This window comes from Artemia franciscana, chromosome 10 (assembly GCF_032884065.1).
Source record: "Artemia franciscana chromosome 10, ASM3288406v1, whole genome shotgun sequence".
NCBI classification, from domain to species: domain Eukaryota; kingdom Metazoa; phylum Arthropoda; class Branchiopoda; order Anostraca; family Artemiidae; genus Artemia; species Artemia franciscana.
The window spans coordinates 24,608,321-24,627,005 of record NC_088872.1 but is presented as its reverse complement, the minus strand read 5'-3'; the positions used below and the strand labels follow the sequence as shown (position 1 = coordinate 24,627,005).

The following is an 18,685-nucleotide window of genomic DNA, read 5'->3' as shown; positions in this document are numbered from 1 at the left end:
TGGAGTAAAGCCGCCGAAAACCTAACCAATTTCTTTCCCCCCCAAAATGTGTTTGTTTGCTCCTGTGGATTAGCTAAATAGGTTTAATTTGCTTCCGTCTTATATCTTCGGTCAAAGGTAAAGAAAAAAAATTACTAAAATTACGACGGATAGAAAAATTATCTTCTTAAGCCAGACAGAAACAGGTATTAGAAAATCATTCAAAACAAAATAAAAATTAGTCCTATTTTTATTCATGACAAACTTCCTTGCGAGACGCGGGATTGAACCAGGCAACCTCATATTGGAAACCTTGGCGTCATCCACTACGCCGTCACAAGGTATGAGATTATTTGATTTTTCTTAGACTATTTTAATACACTTCCCACAATACACATATCTGATAATAATCTACCTAGAAAGCGATTATCCTTTAAGAGTGATGTAAGTAGGATGGAATTGTGAAATGTCATTTAAACTTGTGTTTTTTATTCAGTTACCCTTTCACCGTCACTGAGAAAGGGTCATCACATTTTAGTTTTGTGTTTTGTTTTAAAATTTTTGTGTTAAAACAGGGAGATTCCTTTCCTGGTGAGCAAGAAGGTTAAGAAATTAGTACAAACAGGAAAATGAGAAACATTCTCATTTAAATCTTAGTTAAAACAAAGCTATTGGTTGCACAATTTCAGAGAGGTTTTTCAGCGGCACTTCCGATATGAATGCATAACTTTGAATGAAAAGAGCTAAAATGTGACAAATATGATCGACAAGTATGATGATTGACGAGTATGATTGATTATATCTGACAAGCTTGATGAGGAGCATTAGACATACATGATTTGACAGCTGACAGATTCCTCACCTAAATATGTTGATCACAATATCTTGCTTTAATCAGCTACTAAAGTTTTCTGTAATGCATAAAATAAGCTCTTTAAACATTAAAACATTATAACAATTTAAAACATAATTTTTATTAGACTATATAGTAAATTCTTTTCCTTTAGTTAAGATAATCAAGGTGGAGTATCTACAGATGCTGGTAAAGTCAGTAAGACGCAATGTCGTATATTACATGTACCTGTTGGCAGAAAACTATCTAGTAGAAAAACTTTATGCTCCAGCAGTACCCTAATAAAAATTCATAAGTTGTTGAAGAGAGGGCATGTTCCGTATCAGTTGAAGCATTTAACTTAGTTTTCTTTAACCGAAGTTTTCTTCCAATAAGGGTCAATCAACTGCTTTGCAATGCGTGGTAAGGAGCGACCCGGCTCAATAGTAAACGAAACTCTGAAAAACGGAATTTTGATAGTAAAAGATACATCATTAGAATCGGTTTTTTATGCTGATTTTAACTATACAAGTTTCATCAAATTTAGTCTTTGTCATCACGAGTGACGAGCCTTAGAAAATGTGCCTTATTTTGGAAAATAGGTGGAACACCCCCTAAAAGTGATAGAATCTTAACGAAAATCGCATCAGTGAACCGTACTGTAGAATTTTCAAGCTCCTATCTACAAAAATGTGGAATTTCGTATCTTTTGCCAGAAGACCAATCACGGGTGCGTGTTTATTTTTTTTTTGTTCTTTTTTTTAGGGCTAATTTTATCGACCCAGTGGTCCTAGAATGTTAAGAGAGGGCTCATTCTAACGGAAATGAAAGGTTCTAGTGCCCTTTTTAAGTGAAAAAAAATATTGGAGGGCACCTAGACCCCCTCCCACGCTCATTTTTTTCCAAGAGTCAACGGGTCAAAATTCTGAGATAGCCATTATGTTCAGCATAGTCGAAAAACCTAATAACTATATCTTTGGGGACGACTTACTCCCTCAGAGACCCCGGGGGAGGGCTACAAGTTACAAACTTTGACCAGTGTTTACATATAGTAATGGTTATTGGGAAGTGTACAGACGTTTTCAGGGGAATTTTTTTTGGATAGGGAGGGATTTGAGGGGAGGGAGTTACACGGAGGATTTTTCCATGGAGAAATTTGTCATGGGAGGAGAGAATTTCCATGAAGGGGGCGGAGGATTTTCTAATATTATTTAAAAAAAGTGAAAAGATAAATATAAAAAGTTTATCAACTGAAAGTAAGGAGCAACATTAAAACAAAACGAAGGGAAATTATAATGCATATGAGGAGCTCATCTCCTCCTAAATACCTGCTCTTTGCGCTAAAGTATTTTTAGTAATTTCAACTATTTCTTCTATGGCCTTTGTGATTCAGGGGTCATTCTTGAATAATCGGGACACAATTTAAGCTTAGTGTAAAGAGAAAGGTATTAAAGAGGGGGAAAACCCCCTCATATACGTGATAAAATATTCGAATATAAAAGTTCGTTATGAAAGTTAATTCGGATGTTACGTATATTTTTTATTAATAAAAACGTTCGTAAGGAATTAAAAGTTCTATTTGCCTTTTTAAGTAACCAAAAGATTGAAGGGCAACCAAGCCTCCTCCCCCACTCCTTTTTTCTCAAAATCGTCCGATCAAAACTAATAAAAAGCCATTTAGCCCCCCCCAAAATAATGCAAATTTCGTTCTAAGTATTCATGTGCGGAGAGCCAAAATCAAAACACACATTAATTCAAAAATGTTCAGAAATTAAATAAAAAAAAACAATTTTTTTAACTGAAAGTAAGGAGTGACATTAAAACTTAAAACGAACAGAAATTACTCCGTATATGAAAAGGGCTGTTCCCTCCTCAACACTCCGCTCTTTACGCTAAAGTTTTTCGCTATTTTAAAAAGTAGATTTGAGAGAAACAGTCAAACTTTACTGCAAAGAGCGGAACGTTGAGAAGGGAATCACAGAGCGGGGCGTTGAGTAGGGATGACGTGAGAAGGAAATCACACCATCAGATTTCACTACATCAGAAACTCTACTGTATGGGTATCAAGGTCATATCTTCAAAATGTGGAATTTAGTATTTTTGCTAGAAGAAAAACCACGGATGCGTGTTTATTTGTTATTTTGTTGTTTTTCCCAGGGGGTAATCGTTTCGAACCAGTGGTCCTAGAACATTGGGACATGGCTCGTTGGAACGGAAATTGAAAATTCCAGTGCCCTTGAAGTGACCCACAAACTGGAGGGGAACTAGCCCCCCTCAAAAAGCAAGGAGCAACATTAAAACTTAAAACAAACAGAAGTTATTGCGTATATCAAGGTGTTTGCCCCCTCCTCCACACCTTTCTCTTATTACTTATATGAAGGTGGTTGCCCACTCCTCAAAACCTTGCTCTTTAAACTAAAGTTTGAATTCTGTCCAATTCCTTAATAACGACTCCTGAAATACAAGGGTCGTTTAATAAGAACAATAAGAAAATTTTTTGAAGTACTAAAAAACCTTAGTCTGAAGAGTGAAGGGTTGAGGAGGGGAAATCCCCCTTCATGTCGCTCCTTACTTTTAGTTGAAAAAAATTCAAAATTTAATAAATAAAAAACAGCCCAAAGACAAACCAAATCTTTAAGTGTCACTATTTTGTATTTCTTTTTTCCTATGAATGCTTTTAGTGCTATATCTTGCTTAGAAAAACTGAGCCATCATAAACAACATATATAACTGGCTTTATTGATCTTCAAACACATTTTTATGACAAAAATCATGAACCCGATTGTTAAAAACTTGAAACCTAGGATTTTGCAAGTCAACCATTTACCTAGCTTTCCCTCGGAAACCATTCCAAATAAAGTTGCAGCATCTTTAAAAGATTTTCTTCGGGTACACAGTGGTCCGTGCTTTTCAAAAAAGGAATAAGTTCTGCAAAACAGTTCCAGCGTATACCTTTAAATAACCAATTTTTATTCTTAAATGTAAATTGGTAAAGTCTATGGGTTTTTGATTTGTGAAAGAAACGCTTTAACTTAACGTCGTATGTTAAGAATGTTTCACTCATGATTGGTAAAGTGGAATGATGCTCTGCTTGGTAGTGCGGGGACAAGGATCGATCCCTGTCTCGGCAAGATTGAGTCACTTGGTCGCTATTTGTCCCAGTAAAAAAGGTCCAGCAACTTAAACGTCGATTTGGCGCTCCATGGAGTAGCAATGGCCCTGGAAGATCTTCATCCTTAGCCTATGTGTTTAAAGAATCGTGGTCTTAAAGATAAAGGAGTGTGGTCTTTGCATGAAATTCCATGAGTGATTTTTTTTTTTTTTTTTTTTTTTTTTTTTTTTTTTTTTTTTTTTTTTTTTTTTTTTTTTTTTTAGTATTACGTGTGAATTAAGATATAGACTGAAGAATAAAAAAAGATATTTTTTTTTTCTCATGCTACTCAAAAATTTTTAATTTACAAGACAGAAAATGAAAGCGTAAGATATTTTATTATTATTTTTTTAATCTGAAGATAATTTTCTGAATTTTGAGATAAAAGTTTTTTTTTATATCATAGATTAGTAGTGAAAAAAGATGTCTTCCGTGAAGAATCTAGGACCTATTTAAGTAAGGTGAGGTTATGCTAGCCTAGAGTCAAATCAGAACTACTCCAGATTATAGCTATTGCATTATTATTGTTATTGCTTCTATCTGGATTTTTATTGCAGTGGTATTGAATAAAACCACTGTGATTAATAAGGACAAGCTGGTAAAACTTCTAGAAAGGACAGACGGAAGACCTCTAATTACATTTTCTAATCATGACAGCTGCTTTGACGAACCTGGACTCTGGGGTGAGTTTTAAATGTTCTATATTGTTTATTGTTATGTTCCTACTGTAGAATTAAAATATCTGTGCAATTATCATTAAAACACTCATAATCAATATTACCATCGGTAGATTTAGTCTAAATTTGTTATTTCAAGTTATTTTTCTCTAAATAGTTCTATGATAGTGCATCTAAAAAAGATTAAAAAAAGAACTTTTTGAAACTTGGAAAGTTGTTTTCAACTAACTTCTAAAATCAACACGAACCCTTTTTCATTACGAAAATGTATTAAGGATACCAGGCTGTAATAAATATGTTTCAGTTTCATAGAACAGTAAGAAATCCAGAAGGCAAAGACAATAAATCAGCAATAAATAAATGTATTTATAATAAATAACTTTATAAATAGGCAATAAATAATTGCGAAAGAGTATGGAACAACTTTTTGGGGGGAGTGGGGCTATTAATAATTTAGTTGATGTTTTTCTATATTAAATTAAATCGAAAGTAAGTTGTAATGAATGTCGCTCATCTCATTGGCTCTCCCTGAAAGGAAAATGATTTTTAACCAATGAGCTCAACACGAATCTTTTCTTTTTATACTGAAAACATGTTCAGGATATCTGAGTACGAAAAGGATTTTAGTTTCAAAGAACAGAAACCCACTCTGGAGGCTAAAGCAGTAAATTCACTGTAATTTTTCAAAATGTAGCAAATAAAATAACTATTATTTTTAATATTTAGATTAAGAGCCGATACAAATTTGAAATTAAGATTTTGTTCTACTTTTGTAGTTGAAACGCGAAAGACTATTTGTTATGACGTATTCTATCATAAGAATGGCAGAGAGACCATACCAAAATAAATCACGGTTAATCACGATTCTGAACTGCATATTGACACGACAACTGAATACAAAAAAAGTTTTAATCCTTCTATACACAGGGCTGCCAAATTTTTTTTAAGGAGTGGGTCATATTTTTTCCAAAAATGTGCTTTTTTGTCATCTCAGATTCCATAATATGTCACAAAATGTGTCATATTTTTTTGCCACAAATGGTATAATATTTAATTGTCAAATCTTTATTTAGAGTTTTGAATCTATAATATTTTCCAAATCAGTTCAAAAAGGAGTAAACTTAACCTTATCCTAAGATCTTGGGACCATGACCTTTTTATGACGTCATGAAAGAAATAGAAACATTCGATTAAATTATTGTTACACACAATGAATTTGTGTCTGAGCGGCCAATGAGGCAAGTTTACATTTACAAAAGTTTTAAAGACAATAAATTCCAACAGTAAATTGAAAATAGACTTTTCGTATTGCTTCGTAATCGTAATCGGCTCTATACGCAATCGGCTTTATTGGCTAAGCTTTTTATTTACTCAATATGTAAGCCATTCAACTAGCTTCAATCTAGCATTTTGTCATATTTGTTGGTGGCTTTTTAAGCCAAATGGATTATTCTGAAGGAAAGACATCTCTGGAAACTTGTAATCTTGTCCGAGGTGGGTTACCTCTTCTGTACTCCAAAAATGGGAGTTGCTGCTTATGCATACAGCATTGGTAAACGACATGCTGTTTACTTTTTACTATTAAGTACGTATCAGTTGGCTACATCAAATACTCAATCAAGAAGCCAATTAAGTTCAGATATTCAGCCTGCATTTCGATTTGAAATTTCCACATATGGCTGTTTTCTTCGCGTGGTTTAAATTTAAAATACGGTGATGGCATCTGTCCTGTATGATGATGATGATTTTATTAAGTGATTAAACCTTTACAAGTATTTCACTGCTAAATGTCTAAAAACTAACACTACAAAGGAAGAAAAAAAAAACAATAGAATAAATGAAACTAATAAGTGCTACAATCAAAGACAAAATCAGGTATAAATATCAAATATTAACATCAAACCAGTCTTCTAGTCGAATACAAAAATCTGTTCAAGCATTTCCTCAATACCTTATCAGAAATTACTGAGCCAGGACAAAATGGGAAATTAATTCCTAAAGAATGGTGTTCTACTTCCATACCAAAACGTTGTAAGATTCAAACAGGGCAAGTAAACAGGAAGTGGCTACAAGTTTCACTTTCACCACATATGCACTCTTTGCTTCTAACTTTTCCAATTTTATATAAGAAATAATTTAACCGACAATGTCGAGTTATAATTTGCGTAAGCTGGTGTGTAATATTCATTTTAGAAGCAGCTATTAAATGGTCTTTTGATGGAAAGAATTGTATTGGCCATGAACTCACTCTATTAGTGAAACCTTGATAGCAATTTTCATAAAGAGCAATTTTCAGTTTACGTCTATCTAAGGGAAAGGAAGGTGAGCTATCATCGGATTGAACATCCAAAAATTTTTTTATAATCTCATCTGTGTATACACTGTGTGATTTTGTTCTGCTGGATATTGGGATACCCGGTGTAGAAATTTCTGGCCAGTATTCTAGTCTACCCTTTTTTGCATAGCGCATAATTGTTAATTCTTTAGCTCTCAAATCTATTGGTAAAACTCCTGCTAACGCTGTAAGTACGTCAGTTTGAGCGGTGCGGAAAGATTTTGTGATCAAAATTAGAGAAAGCCTTTGAACTGAGCTTAGCATTCGGACAATATATTTTTTATTTAAAGCTGCAATCCATACCGGGACTGCATATAGAATCGTGCTTTCTATAACCGACAGGTACATATTCTTAAGAGCACGAGGTTTTAGCCCCCAAGTACATTTAGCTGCACACATCAATTTTGTAGAATATTGTTTTGCAGAATTTATCCGGTTTCTAATATTATCTGCCCATAATAACTTCCTGTCTAAGGTAACTCCCAAATATTTAGCTTTTTCTTTTATTTCAATTACATTACCATTAAAAACAAGGTCAGGCTTAGGAAAAATTCGTTTACTAGTGAAAATAGCTGCTACTGTTTTCTTTGAATCAAAAACTAATTTATTATTACTCGCCCAACGATCAAAGATTCGAAAAACCTCAGAGGTTGTAAACTCTAAATCACTTTTAGTCTTGCCCGCAATGATAACACATACATCATCAGCATAAGCTTGTATGTGAGAATTATTGGGCAAATTTAAATCTAACAAATCATTAATATTAATATTCCATAAAAATGGTGATAATATTCCACCTTGTGAGGATTGACAGGATTTCTCAATATTTAAAGATATATGATACAATTCTGTCTGATAGATAGCTATGCAACAACTTAACCATCCAAATTGGGCATCCGGAATCTTTTAATTTATTCACAATGCCAGGGTGCCAAGCGTTGTCAAATGCACCTCGTATATCAAAAAACAGGCACAGCGTGAGAAGTTTATGTTGCTTGTTTTTTTCAATATTTGTAACAAGATTATCTATAGCATCTAAAGTACTACGGCCTTTCATGAACCCAAACTGGTTTCTCGAGATCCAATTCTTGAAGCCCAAGTCATCAAGTTTATACATGATCAAACGTTCAAAGACTTTCCCTACATTTGATAACAAACTAATTGGGCGGTAAGACTGGGGATTACCATCATTTTTTTTTACCGCTCTTTAGAATTAATATGACATTCGCCCTTTTCCAGGCTGATGGGAAATACCGAAGTGTTATACATGCGTTTAAAATTTTTAATAGTGATGGTGTTATAACATTTATATTCTTTTTTAAAATTAGGCTTACAATACAATCTGGACCGGGGGCTTTTAACGGGCGCATGCTATTAATTGCTTCGCTTAATTCTTCTTTCGTGATGGTAATTTCATCATTGTCCTCCATTGTCAAGATTTCTGTAACTACGCTTCTTAATTTTGTGTGATATTGGGTATCACTGCTTACATCATCTTTTCCAAACCATTTCTGGAAAAGTACTTTGCCTGCCTCTTTAGTTGACGTTGTTATTGAGCCATCATCTTTAGTCACATGTATAGGCCTAATCGGAGGTTTATTTGATTTTATTATTTTATGGATAGTATTCCAAGGGTCCAATGTTCCTCTATTCTCACAAAATTTCCTCCAGTCATCCTGTTTTGCTTTTAAAATTGATTTTTTATAACTATTCCTTAAATACTTCATGTTTTTGTCACTTTCCCATGTTCTCAATATTTTATGAATTCGTAAGGCATGTCTATAGGCTTTCCTTTTTGCAGATAAATCTGGATTCCACCATCTTACATATTTTTTGGGATTAGGACCATATTTTCGTGTTGGTATTGATTCTAACATTGCTTGTGTTATTAAATCCACAAAATTATCTAAAGCTAAATCAATTTCATTTTTAGTAAAAAGCGGCATAGTATATACACTATCTATTCTATTCAAGAGAACTGAACTAAATTTATCCCAATTTGCCTTCCTGAAGTCAAATTTACAATCATTGTGGTTATAACAAGTTTCACAACCTATTTCAAACTTTAGTCTAAACAAAATATATAAGTGATCAGACATTGATACATGATCAGAAAGGACGTCCCAATCTTCAACGAATGATAATAAAGAAGCACTGACTGTGGTAATGTCGGGGCTAGTGTTGCCACTTATGCCGTATGTACCTTTATTGGGGTCATTTAACACTACTAGGTTTTTACTAGCTAAAAAATCCTCTAATTCTTTACCACGCATGTCTGTAACACATCTTTGGGACCATAGTGGGCTTTTAGCATTAAAATCACCACCTATGACTAAGCGAGGTATATTTTTCACATTGTCTAGGATATTCAACTGGTAAGCTAAGGAACTCACTGATGGAGGGCAATATAAAGAGGACACCGTAATTGTTCTACTCTTGAGGTACAAAGATACAATAACCAACTCATTTCTAGAATCTTCATGATGAATATCGGCTTTAATTCCACTCTTAACTAATATTGCTGCACTATAAAACCTCTTATCAGGATCAAATTTAGAAAAGCTATTGTAATTTGATGGTATGCACGAAATATTTCCGGATTTATTCACATAGGGTTCTTGTAGCAGTACTACATCAGGTTTATAATCATCTAGGGTGTTTTCTAATGTTACCATTGCACTATAAGAATGTTGCAAGTTGACTTGAAGGAACTTTAAATCACTCTTTGAATCGAAATTATTCATAAGAATATTCAATACGATTTTGCATTAAATCCTTTATTTTTCTTGCGGTAGGGCATTTATTTATGTCGTACGAGGTATGTCCGGTTCCTGTAAGTCCTTTTGACTGACATGGTCGGCAGGAGGGTCGAGAAGATGTGCATGACATATATTCATGTTCTCCAGAGCAATACGGACAAAGGATAACTCCTTTGCAATCACTGCTTTTGTGACCGTACAAACAACATTTGTTGCATCTTAATAAGTAGATATAATCTTCACACTCGTGCAACATGAACCCTAATTTCAGACCACGGTGGTCTTTTATACATTTACGCATCTTTGGGGAGACTTCAACAACAACATGGGTTTTATTTTCTCCTTTGTGAATAATTGTCACTATTTTGAATACTTCTCCTTTAACTGCTAGTTCTGACACATCTAAATTCTGATTCAATAGGGATTCTCGTAGGTGTTCTTTTTCATTTGTCCTAGGGATGTTTTTAACAATCATTCTAGGATTTTTTTTGGTAGAGTGTTTAGGGGTATAATTTGTCAAATCTGATTTTTCACTAAAAACTGTGACTGCATTTTGTGCATCTTCTTGAGATGGCAGTTCCAAAATTATTTTTCCATTTCTTCCAGAAGTAACATTTTTGACAGAGAATTTTTTAACGTGATCAATTGTCTTGCTGCCCAAATCTTGGACTATTTTTTTTAACTCGTTCTGGGCGATCTTCTTATTAACAGTACTCTGACTTTGGGGGAATTCGATAGGTTCGAGTATCACAGTATGTTTTCCTGGGCCTTTCACTTTGCTGGCATAGGTGGGAGTAGAATGACTGGGAGCGGAAGAGAACGAAAAAGGAGACGGCTTGGATTTTAGAGCAATTATTTCTTGTTGTAAATTCAAGATCTCTGTAAATCATTTTCTTTTCTGAGCAATGTGGAATTTTCTTCCAGTAAACTGGAGTAAATAGAACCTATCCTGTCGCACATTTGTGAGGCAGTTCTTTTACCACCAGATATTCTTTGATCTTTAATTGCATCTTTTAGATAATTAAGTAATTTAAAAATACTTTCTTCTTCAGCATATGCAATCTCGCTCGTGTCCACTTCCGACATTTGTAATCAGATATATTAAGGGTTATAGGTCCGCCTACTTTGGATAGAGCCAAAGGCTACATACAAATTTTTGTGTCTATGCAATAGCGATACGGCGCATAAAAAGTCCTTCAGAATCAGAACATTATTTGGAAAAAAAGACAAAGAAAATAATAGTTTTTCTTTTATCTTGTTCCTTTAACTTTCTAGAATTAAACTATATTTTAATTGTTCATCTTCAAAATAAATCAAGGAGCATAAATTGCAATCAAATTTACAGAGCAATGCAAGCTATAACACTTAGTATCCAATGAAAAAAAAAAAAAAACAGGTTTATCCTGTGGCTTTTAGGTGTTTACACTTTCACGAATCAAATGAGACTCTCTGTCCTGTATCCCGCACTGTTTGTGTACTAATGCCACCGTTGGGTAGCGCTATTCCCTTCCATTAATTTGTAGCTTTTCTGGAGGTAGAAAATTGAAATTTTACTTTTCTTTTATTACTATTTAAAAAACAAGACTTGGATGACAAAAATGAGTCATTTTTTGAAAAATGTGTCATTTTTGTCGATTGTGTAATTTTTTATTGAAAAATGTGTCATTTTCGTCGATTGTGTCATCATTTCGACTGAATGTGTCATTGTGTCACGCAACATCAAATTGTGTCATTTTGACACAAAATGTGTCAGTTTGGCAGCCCAATCTATACAATAGCTGTAAATGGAACCAGTGTTGCTAGTTGCTTGGTTTAAAGTTGCGCCGCCATAAAAGTAAAAATGCGCCAAAAGCTTCATTTTTATAATGAAAATGTGCCTTCATATAGAGACTTTTCTACCAGCTGTATTCTCCGCTTTTTTGGCTGCGCTTCTTTAACTTCTTTGGTCTTGCTGGCTCTTTTCTCTTGATTATTCGCTTTTTTTCGTTTCTCTTGCTTTCTTGCTTCTCTCTTTGCGTCTCAAAGTGTATTAATATGGATAATAATTGCTTTTCAGGAAGTTTCAAAATCTAGTGATCCCGCATCGTAATTCTGCTGTTACTTCTGAATATTGTTCCTGTTCATGTTCTAGTCGAACGAACGTTTCTTGGCACATCATCCGTTTTACTAGTTTATAATTGTAACTAAATTCAAATTCTGTTTTGAACTAAATTTGAAGTTCAAACTGTTCATAATTTGAACCTAATCTTCCAGCATGACACGATAAAGATATTAAAAACTTTAAAAAAAATTGTCCATTCTGCTAGAAGAATAGCAGTTTTTTCGTTTTTACAAAAGCTAAGTTGTCTTTTGTTTATACTAGCTTTTTTCCAGGAAGGCATTGACTATTCTATCGACCGCTTGAACGAAGGAGATTGGGTTCATATTTTTCCTGAAGGAAAAGTAAATGGAGACAAGAAGCACATCAGGCTGAAGTGGGGCGTTGGAAGAATGATAATGGAGTGTAAAGAAGAACCTCTAGTCCTACCCTTGTTTCATACAGATATGGAAGAAGTGCTGCCAAATCAAGCTCCTTATCAAACAGTTCGTGGTAACGAACTGTAGTAAGGAGCGACCCGGCTCAATAGTAACCAAAACTCCAAAAAATGGAATTTTGATACCAATACCTACATAAAAAGAATCGCATTTTATTGCTGATTTTAAATATATAGGTTTCATCAAGTTTAGTCATACCCATCAAAAGTTACGAGCCTGAGAAAATTTGCGTTATTTTAGAAAATAGGGGGAAACGCCCCCTAGAAGTCATAGAATCTTAACGAGAATCACACAGTCAAATTCAGCATATCAGAGAACCCTACTGTAGAAGTTTCAAGCTCCTATCTATAAAAATGTGGAATTTTGTATTTTTTGCCAGAAGGCAGATCACGGATGCGTGTTTATTTATTTTTTTTTTTTTTTTTTCCCAGGGGTGATCGTTTCGACCCAGTTATCCTAGAATGCTGCAAGAGGGCTCATTCTAACGGAAATGAAAAGTTCTAGTGCCCTTTTGAAGTGACCAAAAAAATTGGAGGGCACCTAGGCCCCCTCCCACGCTAAATATTTTACCAAAGTCAACGGATCAAAATTCTGAGATAGCCATTTTATTCAACGTAGTCGAAAACCTTATAACTATGTCTTTGGGGACGACTTACTCCCCCACAGTCCCCATGGGAGGGGCAACAAGTTACAAACTTTGTCCAATGCTTACATATAGTAATGGTTATTGGGAAGTGTACAGGCGTTTTCAGGAGGATTTTTTTGGTTGGGGGAGGGGTTGAGAAGAGGGGGATATGCTGGCGGAACTTTCCATCGATAATTTGTCATGGGGGAAGAAAATCTCCATGAAGGGAGCGCAGGATTTACTAGCACTATTTAAAAACACAATGAAAAAATAAATATGAAAAAGTTCTTTCAGCTGGAAGTAAGGAACAACATTAAAACTTCAAACAAACAGAAATTATTACCCATTTGAGGGGCTCACCTCCTTCTAATACCTCGCTCTTTACGTTAAAGTATTTTAGTAATTTCAACTATTTATTCTACGGCTTTTGTGATTCTGGGGTCATTCTTAATGAATTGGGACAAAATTTAAGCTTTAGTGTAAAGAGCGAAGATCTGACAAGGGGGCGAACCCCCTCATATATGTAATAAAAATATGAGAATACAAAAGTTCTTTACGTAAGCTAATTTATAAGTTACGTAAATCTTTTGCTTATAAAAATATTCGTAAAAAATTAAAAGTTCTAGTTTCCTTTTTAATTAACCAAAAAATCAGAGGGCAACCAGGCTTCCTCCCCCGCTCTTTTTTTCTCAAAATCATTCGATCAAAATTATGAGAAAGCCATTTAGCCAAAAAAAAATTGCAAATTTCATTTTAATTATTCCTCTGCGGAGAGCCAAAATCAAAACATGCATTGATTCAAAAACGTTCAGAAATTAAATAAAAAAACAAGTTTTTTTTTAACTGAAAGTAAGGAGCGACATTAAAACTTAAAACGAACAGAAATTACTTCGTATATGAAAGAGGCTGCTTCCTCATCAACGCCCCGCTCTTTACGCTAAAGTTTTTTACTGTTTTAAAAAGAAGAATTGAGAGACAGAGTCAAACTTTAGCGTAAAGAGCGGGGCATTGATGAGGAAGCAGCCTCTTTCATATACGAAGTAATTTCTGTTCGTTTTAAGTTTGAATGTCGCTCCTTACTTTCAGTTAAAAAACTAGTTTTTTTATTTAATAGGTTAAAATTCGGTAAACATGTAGTTTTCAATGTAGGAGAACTGATTAACTTCAGTGATTTAAGAATAATGAATGCAGATGTTATAGTAAAAAGGAAGATTATTACTGATAGAGTGCAGGAACATTTCTATAAATTGAAAGCTGAAACTTATAGTTTAAGGGAAGAGATTCGATCTTCAGGTGCTACGAGTTGATGATGCTTGCTTGTTTGTGAATCAAACAGTTCGTGGTAACGAACTGTAGTAAGGAGCGATCCGGCTCAATAGTAACCAAAACTCTAAAAAATTGAATTTTGATATCAATAGCTACATCAAAAGAATCGCATTTTAATGCTGATTTTAAATATATAAGTTTCATCAAGTTTAGTCTTAGCCATCAAAAGTTACGAGCCTGAGAAAATTGCCTTATTTAGGAAAATAGGGGGAAACACCCCCTAAAAGTCGTAGGATCTTAACAAAAATTACACCATCAGATTCAGCGTATCAGAGAACCCTAATGTAGAAGTTTCAAGCTCTTATCTACAAAAATGTGGAATTTTGCATTTTTTGCCAGAAGACAAATCACGGGTGCGTGTTTATTTGTTTGGTTTTTTTTTTTTCTTTTTTCCCAGGGGTCATCGTATCGACCAAGTGGTCCTAGAATGTCGCAAGAGGGCTCATTCTAACGGAAATGAAAAGTTCTAGTGCCCTTTCTCAGTGACCAAAAAAATTGGAGGGCATCTAGGCCCCCTCCCACGCTCATTTTTTCCTAAAGTCAACGGATCAAAATTTTGAGATAGCCATTTTGTTTAGTATAGTCGAATATCATAATAACTATGTTTTTGGGGATGACTTAATCTCCCACAGTCCCTGGGGGAGGGGTTTTAAGTTACAAACTTCAACCAGTGTTTACATATAATAATGGTTATTGGGAAGTGTACAGACGTTTTCAGGGGGATTTTTTGGGTTTTGGGGGTAGGGTTGAGGGAGGGGGCTATGTGGGAGGATCTTTCCTTGGAGAAATATGCCATGGGGGAAAAAATTCAATGAAAAGGGCGCAGGACGAATCTGGTCACGTTAGAAAAAAACGTCAAATTAAGAGCTTAATATATAATGCTGCTTGTTCGGAGCCTCTCTATTATGGAGTATAATTTGAAAATAACACAACTATATGACCGATAAAACATATATACCACAACCATAACTCAACTAACGAAAGAACTGCTAAGAGATAACACAACTATAAAGCGAAAACAGGTGAAAACTAACGGGAAAATAAACGAACTAAGAGGTGGAAGGGGCCCAGAGTTAGGCTCAATTTTGAGCCTAACTTCCGCAAAGGAGTAATAATGTCAGAAGCCCCGAAATACCGAATTATTTTCTTTTCAAACAGTTCGTGGTAAGGAACTGTAGTAAGGGGCAAACCGGCTCAATAGTAAACGAAACTCTAAAAAACGGATGCTAAAAGGATGCTTCCCCTCCGCAGTCCCACGCTCTTTACGCTAAAGTTTTTAATTGTTTTAAAAAGTAGAATTGTGGCAAAGAGTCAAACTTTAGCGTAAAGAGCGAGGGACTGCGGAGGGGACAACCCATTTCATATATGGAGTAATTTCTGTTCGTTTTAAGTTTTAATGTTGTTCCTTACTTTCAGTTAAAAAAACTAGTTTTTTTATTTAATATATATATATATTCACAGGTGGGAGATAGGGACACAACTACAATGGCGCGTAACTAATATGGCGCGTAACGACGCGTATTATAGATAACCTAGTGTCTTGTATTGACCCTGCCAGTCTCCTATTTACAATTAAATAAAAAAACAAGTTTTTTCAACTGAAAGTAAGGATCGACATTAAAACTTAAAAAGAACAGAAATTACTCCGTAAATGAAAGGGGCTGTTCTCCCCTCATTACCTCGCTCTTTACGCTAAAGTTTGACCCTTTCTCACAATTCTATTTTTTAAAACAAAAAAGAAGGTTTAGCGTAAAGAGCAGGGCGTTGAGGAGGTAGCAGCTTCTTTCAGATAGAGAGAAATTTCTGTTTGTTTTAATTTTTAATGTCGCTCCTTACTTTCAGTTAAAAAAACTTGTTTTTTTATTTACTTTGTGAACGTTCTTGAATTAATAAAAGTTTTGATTTTGGCTCTCCGCACATGAATAATTAAGACGAAATTTGTATATGTCTAAATGGCTTTCCTGTAATTTTGATAGGACAATTTTGAAAAAAGGGGGTGGGGTAAGAGGCCTAGTTGCCCTCCAAATTTTTGGTTACTTAAAAAGGCCACTAGAACTTTTAATTTTTTTTACGAATGTTTTCGTTAGTAATAAATATATGCAAGTTAAGATTTAACCTACATAATGAGCTTCTATATACGTGCATTTTTATTAAGTATATAAGAGGGTTTGCGCCCTCGTCAATACCCTGCTCTTTACACTAAAGCTTAAATTTTACCCCAATTCTTTACGAATGACCCCTGAATCACAAGGGTCGTAGAATAAATAGTTAAAATTACAAAAAATGCTTTAGCGTAAAGATCGAGGTATTTAGGAGGAGATGAACCTTTTCATATGCGTAATAATTTCTGTTCGTTTTAAGTTTTAATGCTGCTCCTTACGTCCTGTTGAAAAAACTTTTTCATATTAATTTTTTAATTTTTTTTATAGAGAATACTAGTAAATCCTGCGCCCCTTCATGAAAATTCTCTTCCCCCATAATGGCCATTTCAAAACCTTAATCCGGTGACTTTGGGAAAAAATGAGCGTGGGAGGGGGCCTAGGTGCCCTCTAATTTCTTGGGTCAATTAAAAAGGGAACTAGAACTTTTAATTTACGATAGAATGAGCCCTTTTGCAACATTCTAGGAGCACTGGGTCGATACGATCATCCCTGGGGAAAAGAAAAAAGAACAAACACCGTAATCGTGATGCTACACGCACCCGTGATCAGTCTTTTGGCAAAAAAATATAAAATTTCACATTTTTGTAGATAGGAGCTTTAAACTTACACTGAATGTGATGGTGTAATTTTCGTTAAGACACTATGAAGTTTAGGGGGTGTTTTCTCCTATTTTCCAAAATAAGGCAAATTTTCTCAGGCTCGTAACTTTTGATAGGTGGTATTAAATTTGATGAAACTTATATGTTTACAATCAGCATTAAAATCCAATTCTTTTGTTATATCTGTTAGTATCAAAATTCCATATTTTAGAGTTTTGGTTACTATTGAGCCGGGTCGCTCCCTACTACAGTTCGTTACCACGAACTGTTTGATACCATAATCAATAAGGCTGACAATTTTAGCACTATGTTAGTCACATTTTAATTTATAGAATATTTTTGGACGAAATACCGTATTGGTTATAAAATAAAACACCGTATTTCTTTCATGTGTTTTGAATCTTTTTTTTGTAATTTTTTCCAATTTAGTATGATCGCTAGTGGATAAGAAATAAGAGTTTTCAGCTTAAGAGTGTCCCAATAACTTTTATTCAGAGCAAGATTGTGGCTCAAAAGCTATTAAAAGCCACAATACAACCAACTACATCCCAATATGTCCTAACATTACTTCTCTTGACTGAAAATAGAATATGATATGATCAGAAACATCAAATTATGGCTTGAAGATGAACAATTTCCATTCCAGTGGTACTTTATAATCTCTTACGACAATTTGAATAAGGCACTAGAAAACAAATCAAATGAAGTTACTAACCTCTCCTCTCGTCAAGCACTAGCCAGAAGTTTTTGCTACTACATAATTGAGATTGAAGAGCTGGGGCACAAGCCCTTAATTTCGGCAAATATACTGTTTTACCACTGCAAGTTCTGGTTACTTGCCTAGAAATAATGACAGTTCCTTATAAAACATATTTACATGTTTGATGTAATGGGACTTACAACAGGACTTACAAGAAAGAATTACAATAGAACCTTAAGCCCGCCACTCTTTGTCTCCATTAGATTACATTTCTATGTCTTCTGGTCAAGATTTATGTCTGCTAGTACGCTTGGAGTTCCTTATTTGGGTCTTTTTCTTATATACTTATTACAACATATTTATGGATTTATTATATATTGATACTATATAAGATTTATTACGATTGCAGCAGTGGCCATAACGATAATAACTGCGAATCACAAAATTCGGGCTTGACAAAACGTATTTTAGGGATAATAAATGACTGTAAACTACTGAATAAGGAAAGGTATAGATCACATTCTTATGCTTAGATTTTAAAAGCATGATTTTAATTTGTTGAATTCCAAGGGAAAGCGAAAGATCTCTGGAGAGGAAGTGGGACTTGACCAAAAAAAGCTTTCGCTGATATTCGAGACCTGATATTAGCTTTATTTGAGACCCCCATAAGTGCAGGACTTTAGACCCCAAAGCTGAAAACTGTTGAACATTTAATTTTATTACAGATATTATCTTTAATGTCTCTTTTTTATTGGTTGATTTAATTCCTCTTATAACTACGGGCCATTTCATCAACAAGTGGTAGTTTGAGTTTGCAGAAAAAGAAAAAAGAAAGCAAAGGAAAGCCAATAGGCTATTACACAGTAAAATAGATTTTTGTCATCTGTAACGAGATTTAAACGAAATGAAATAGGTACAAAAATTATTCCAAATAAAATGTCGCTATGTTATACGTTTCTTATTGTGCAGTAGATTGGGAGCTTTAAGGTCCTTCGATACCTCAAA

At 34.4% G+C, this 18,685-nt stretch overlaps 1 protein-coding gene across 1 annotated transcript in view; it reads right to left on the bottom strand.

Moving 5' to 3' along the window:
* Positions 1 to 18,685, bottom strand: part of LOC136031957 (uncharacterized) — a 37,989-nt gene that overhangs the window by 11,495 nt on the left and 7,809 nt on the right. Inside the window, exon 2 of the mRNA XM_065711969.1 lies at positions 17,696 to 17,820. Within this exon, the coding sequence (XP_065568041.1) occupies positions 17,696 to 17,820 (125 nt within the window). The remainder of the gene's footprint in view (positions 1 to 17,695; positions 17,821 to 18,685) is intronic.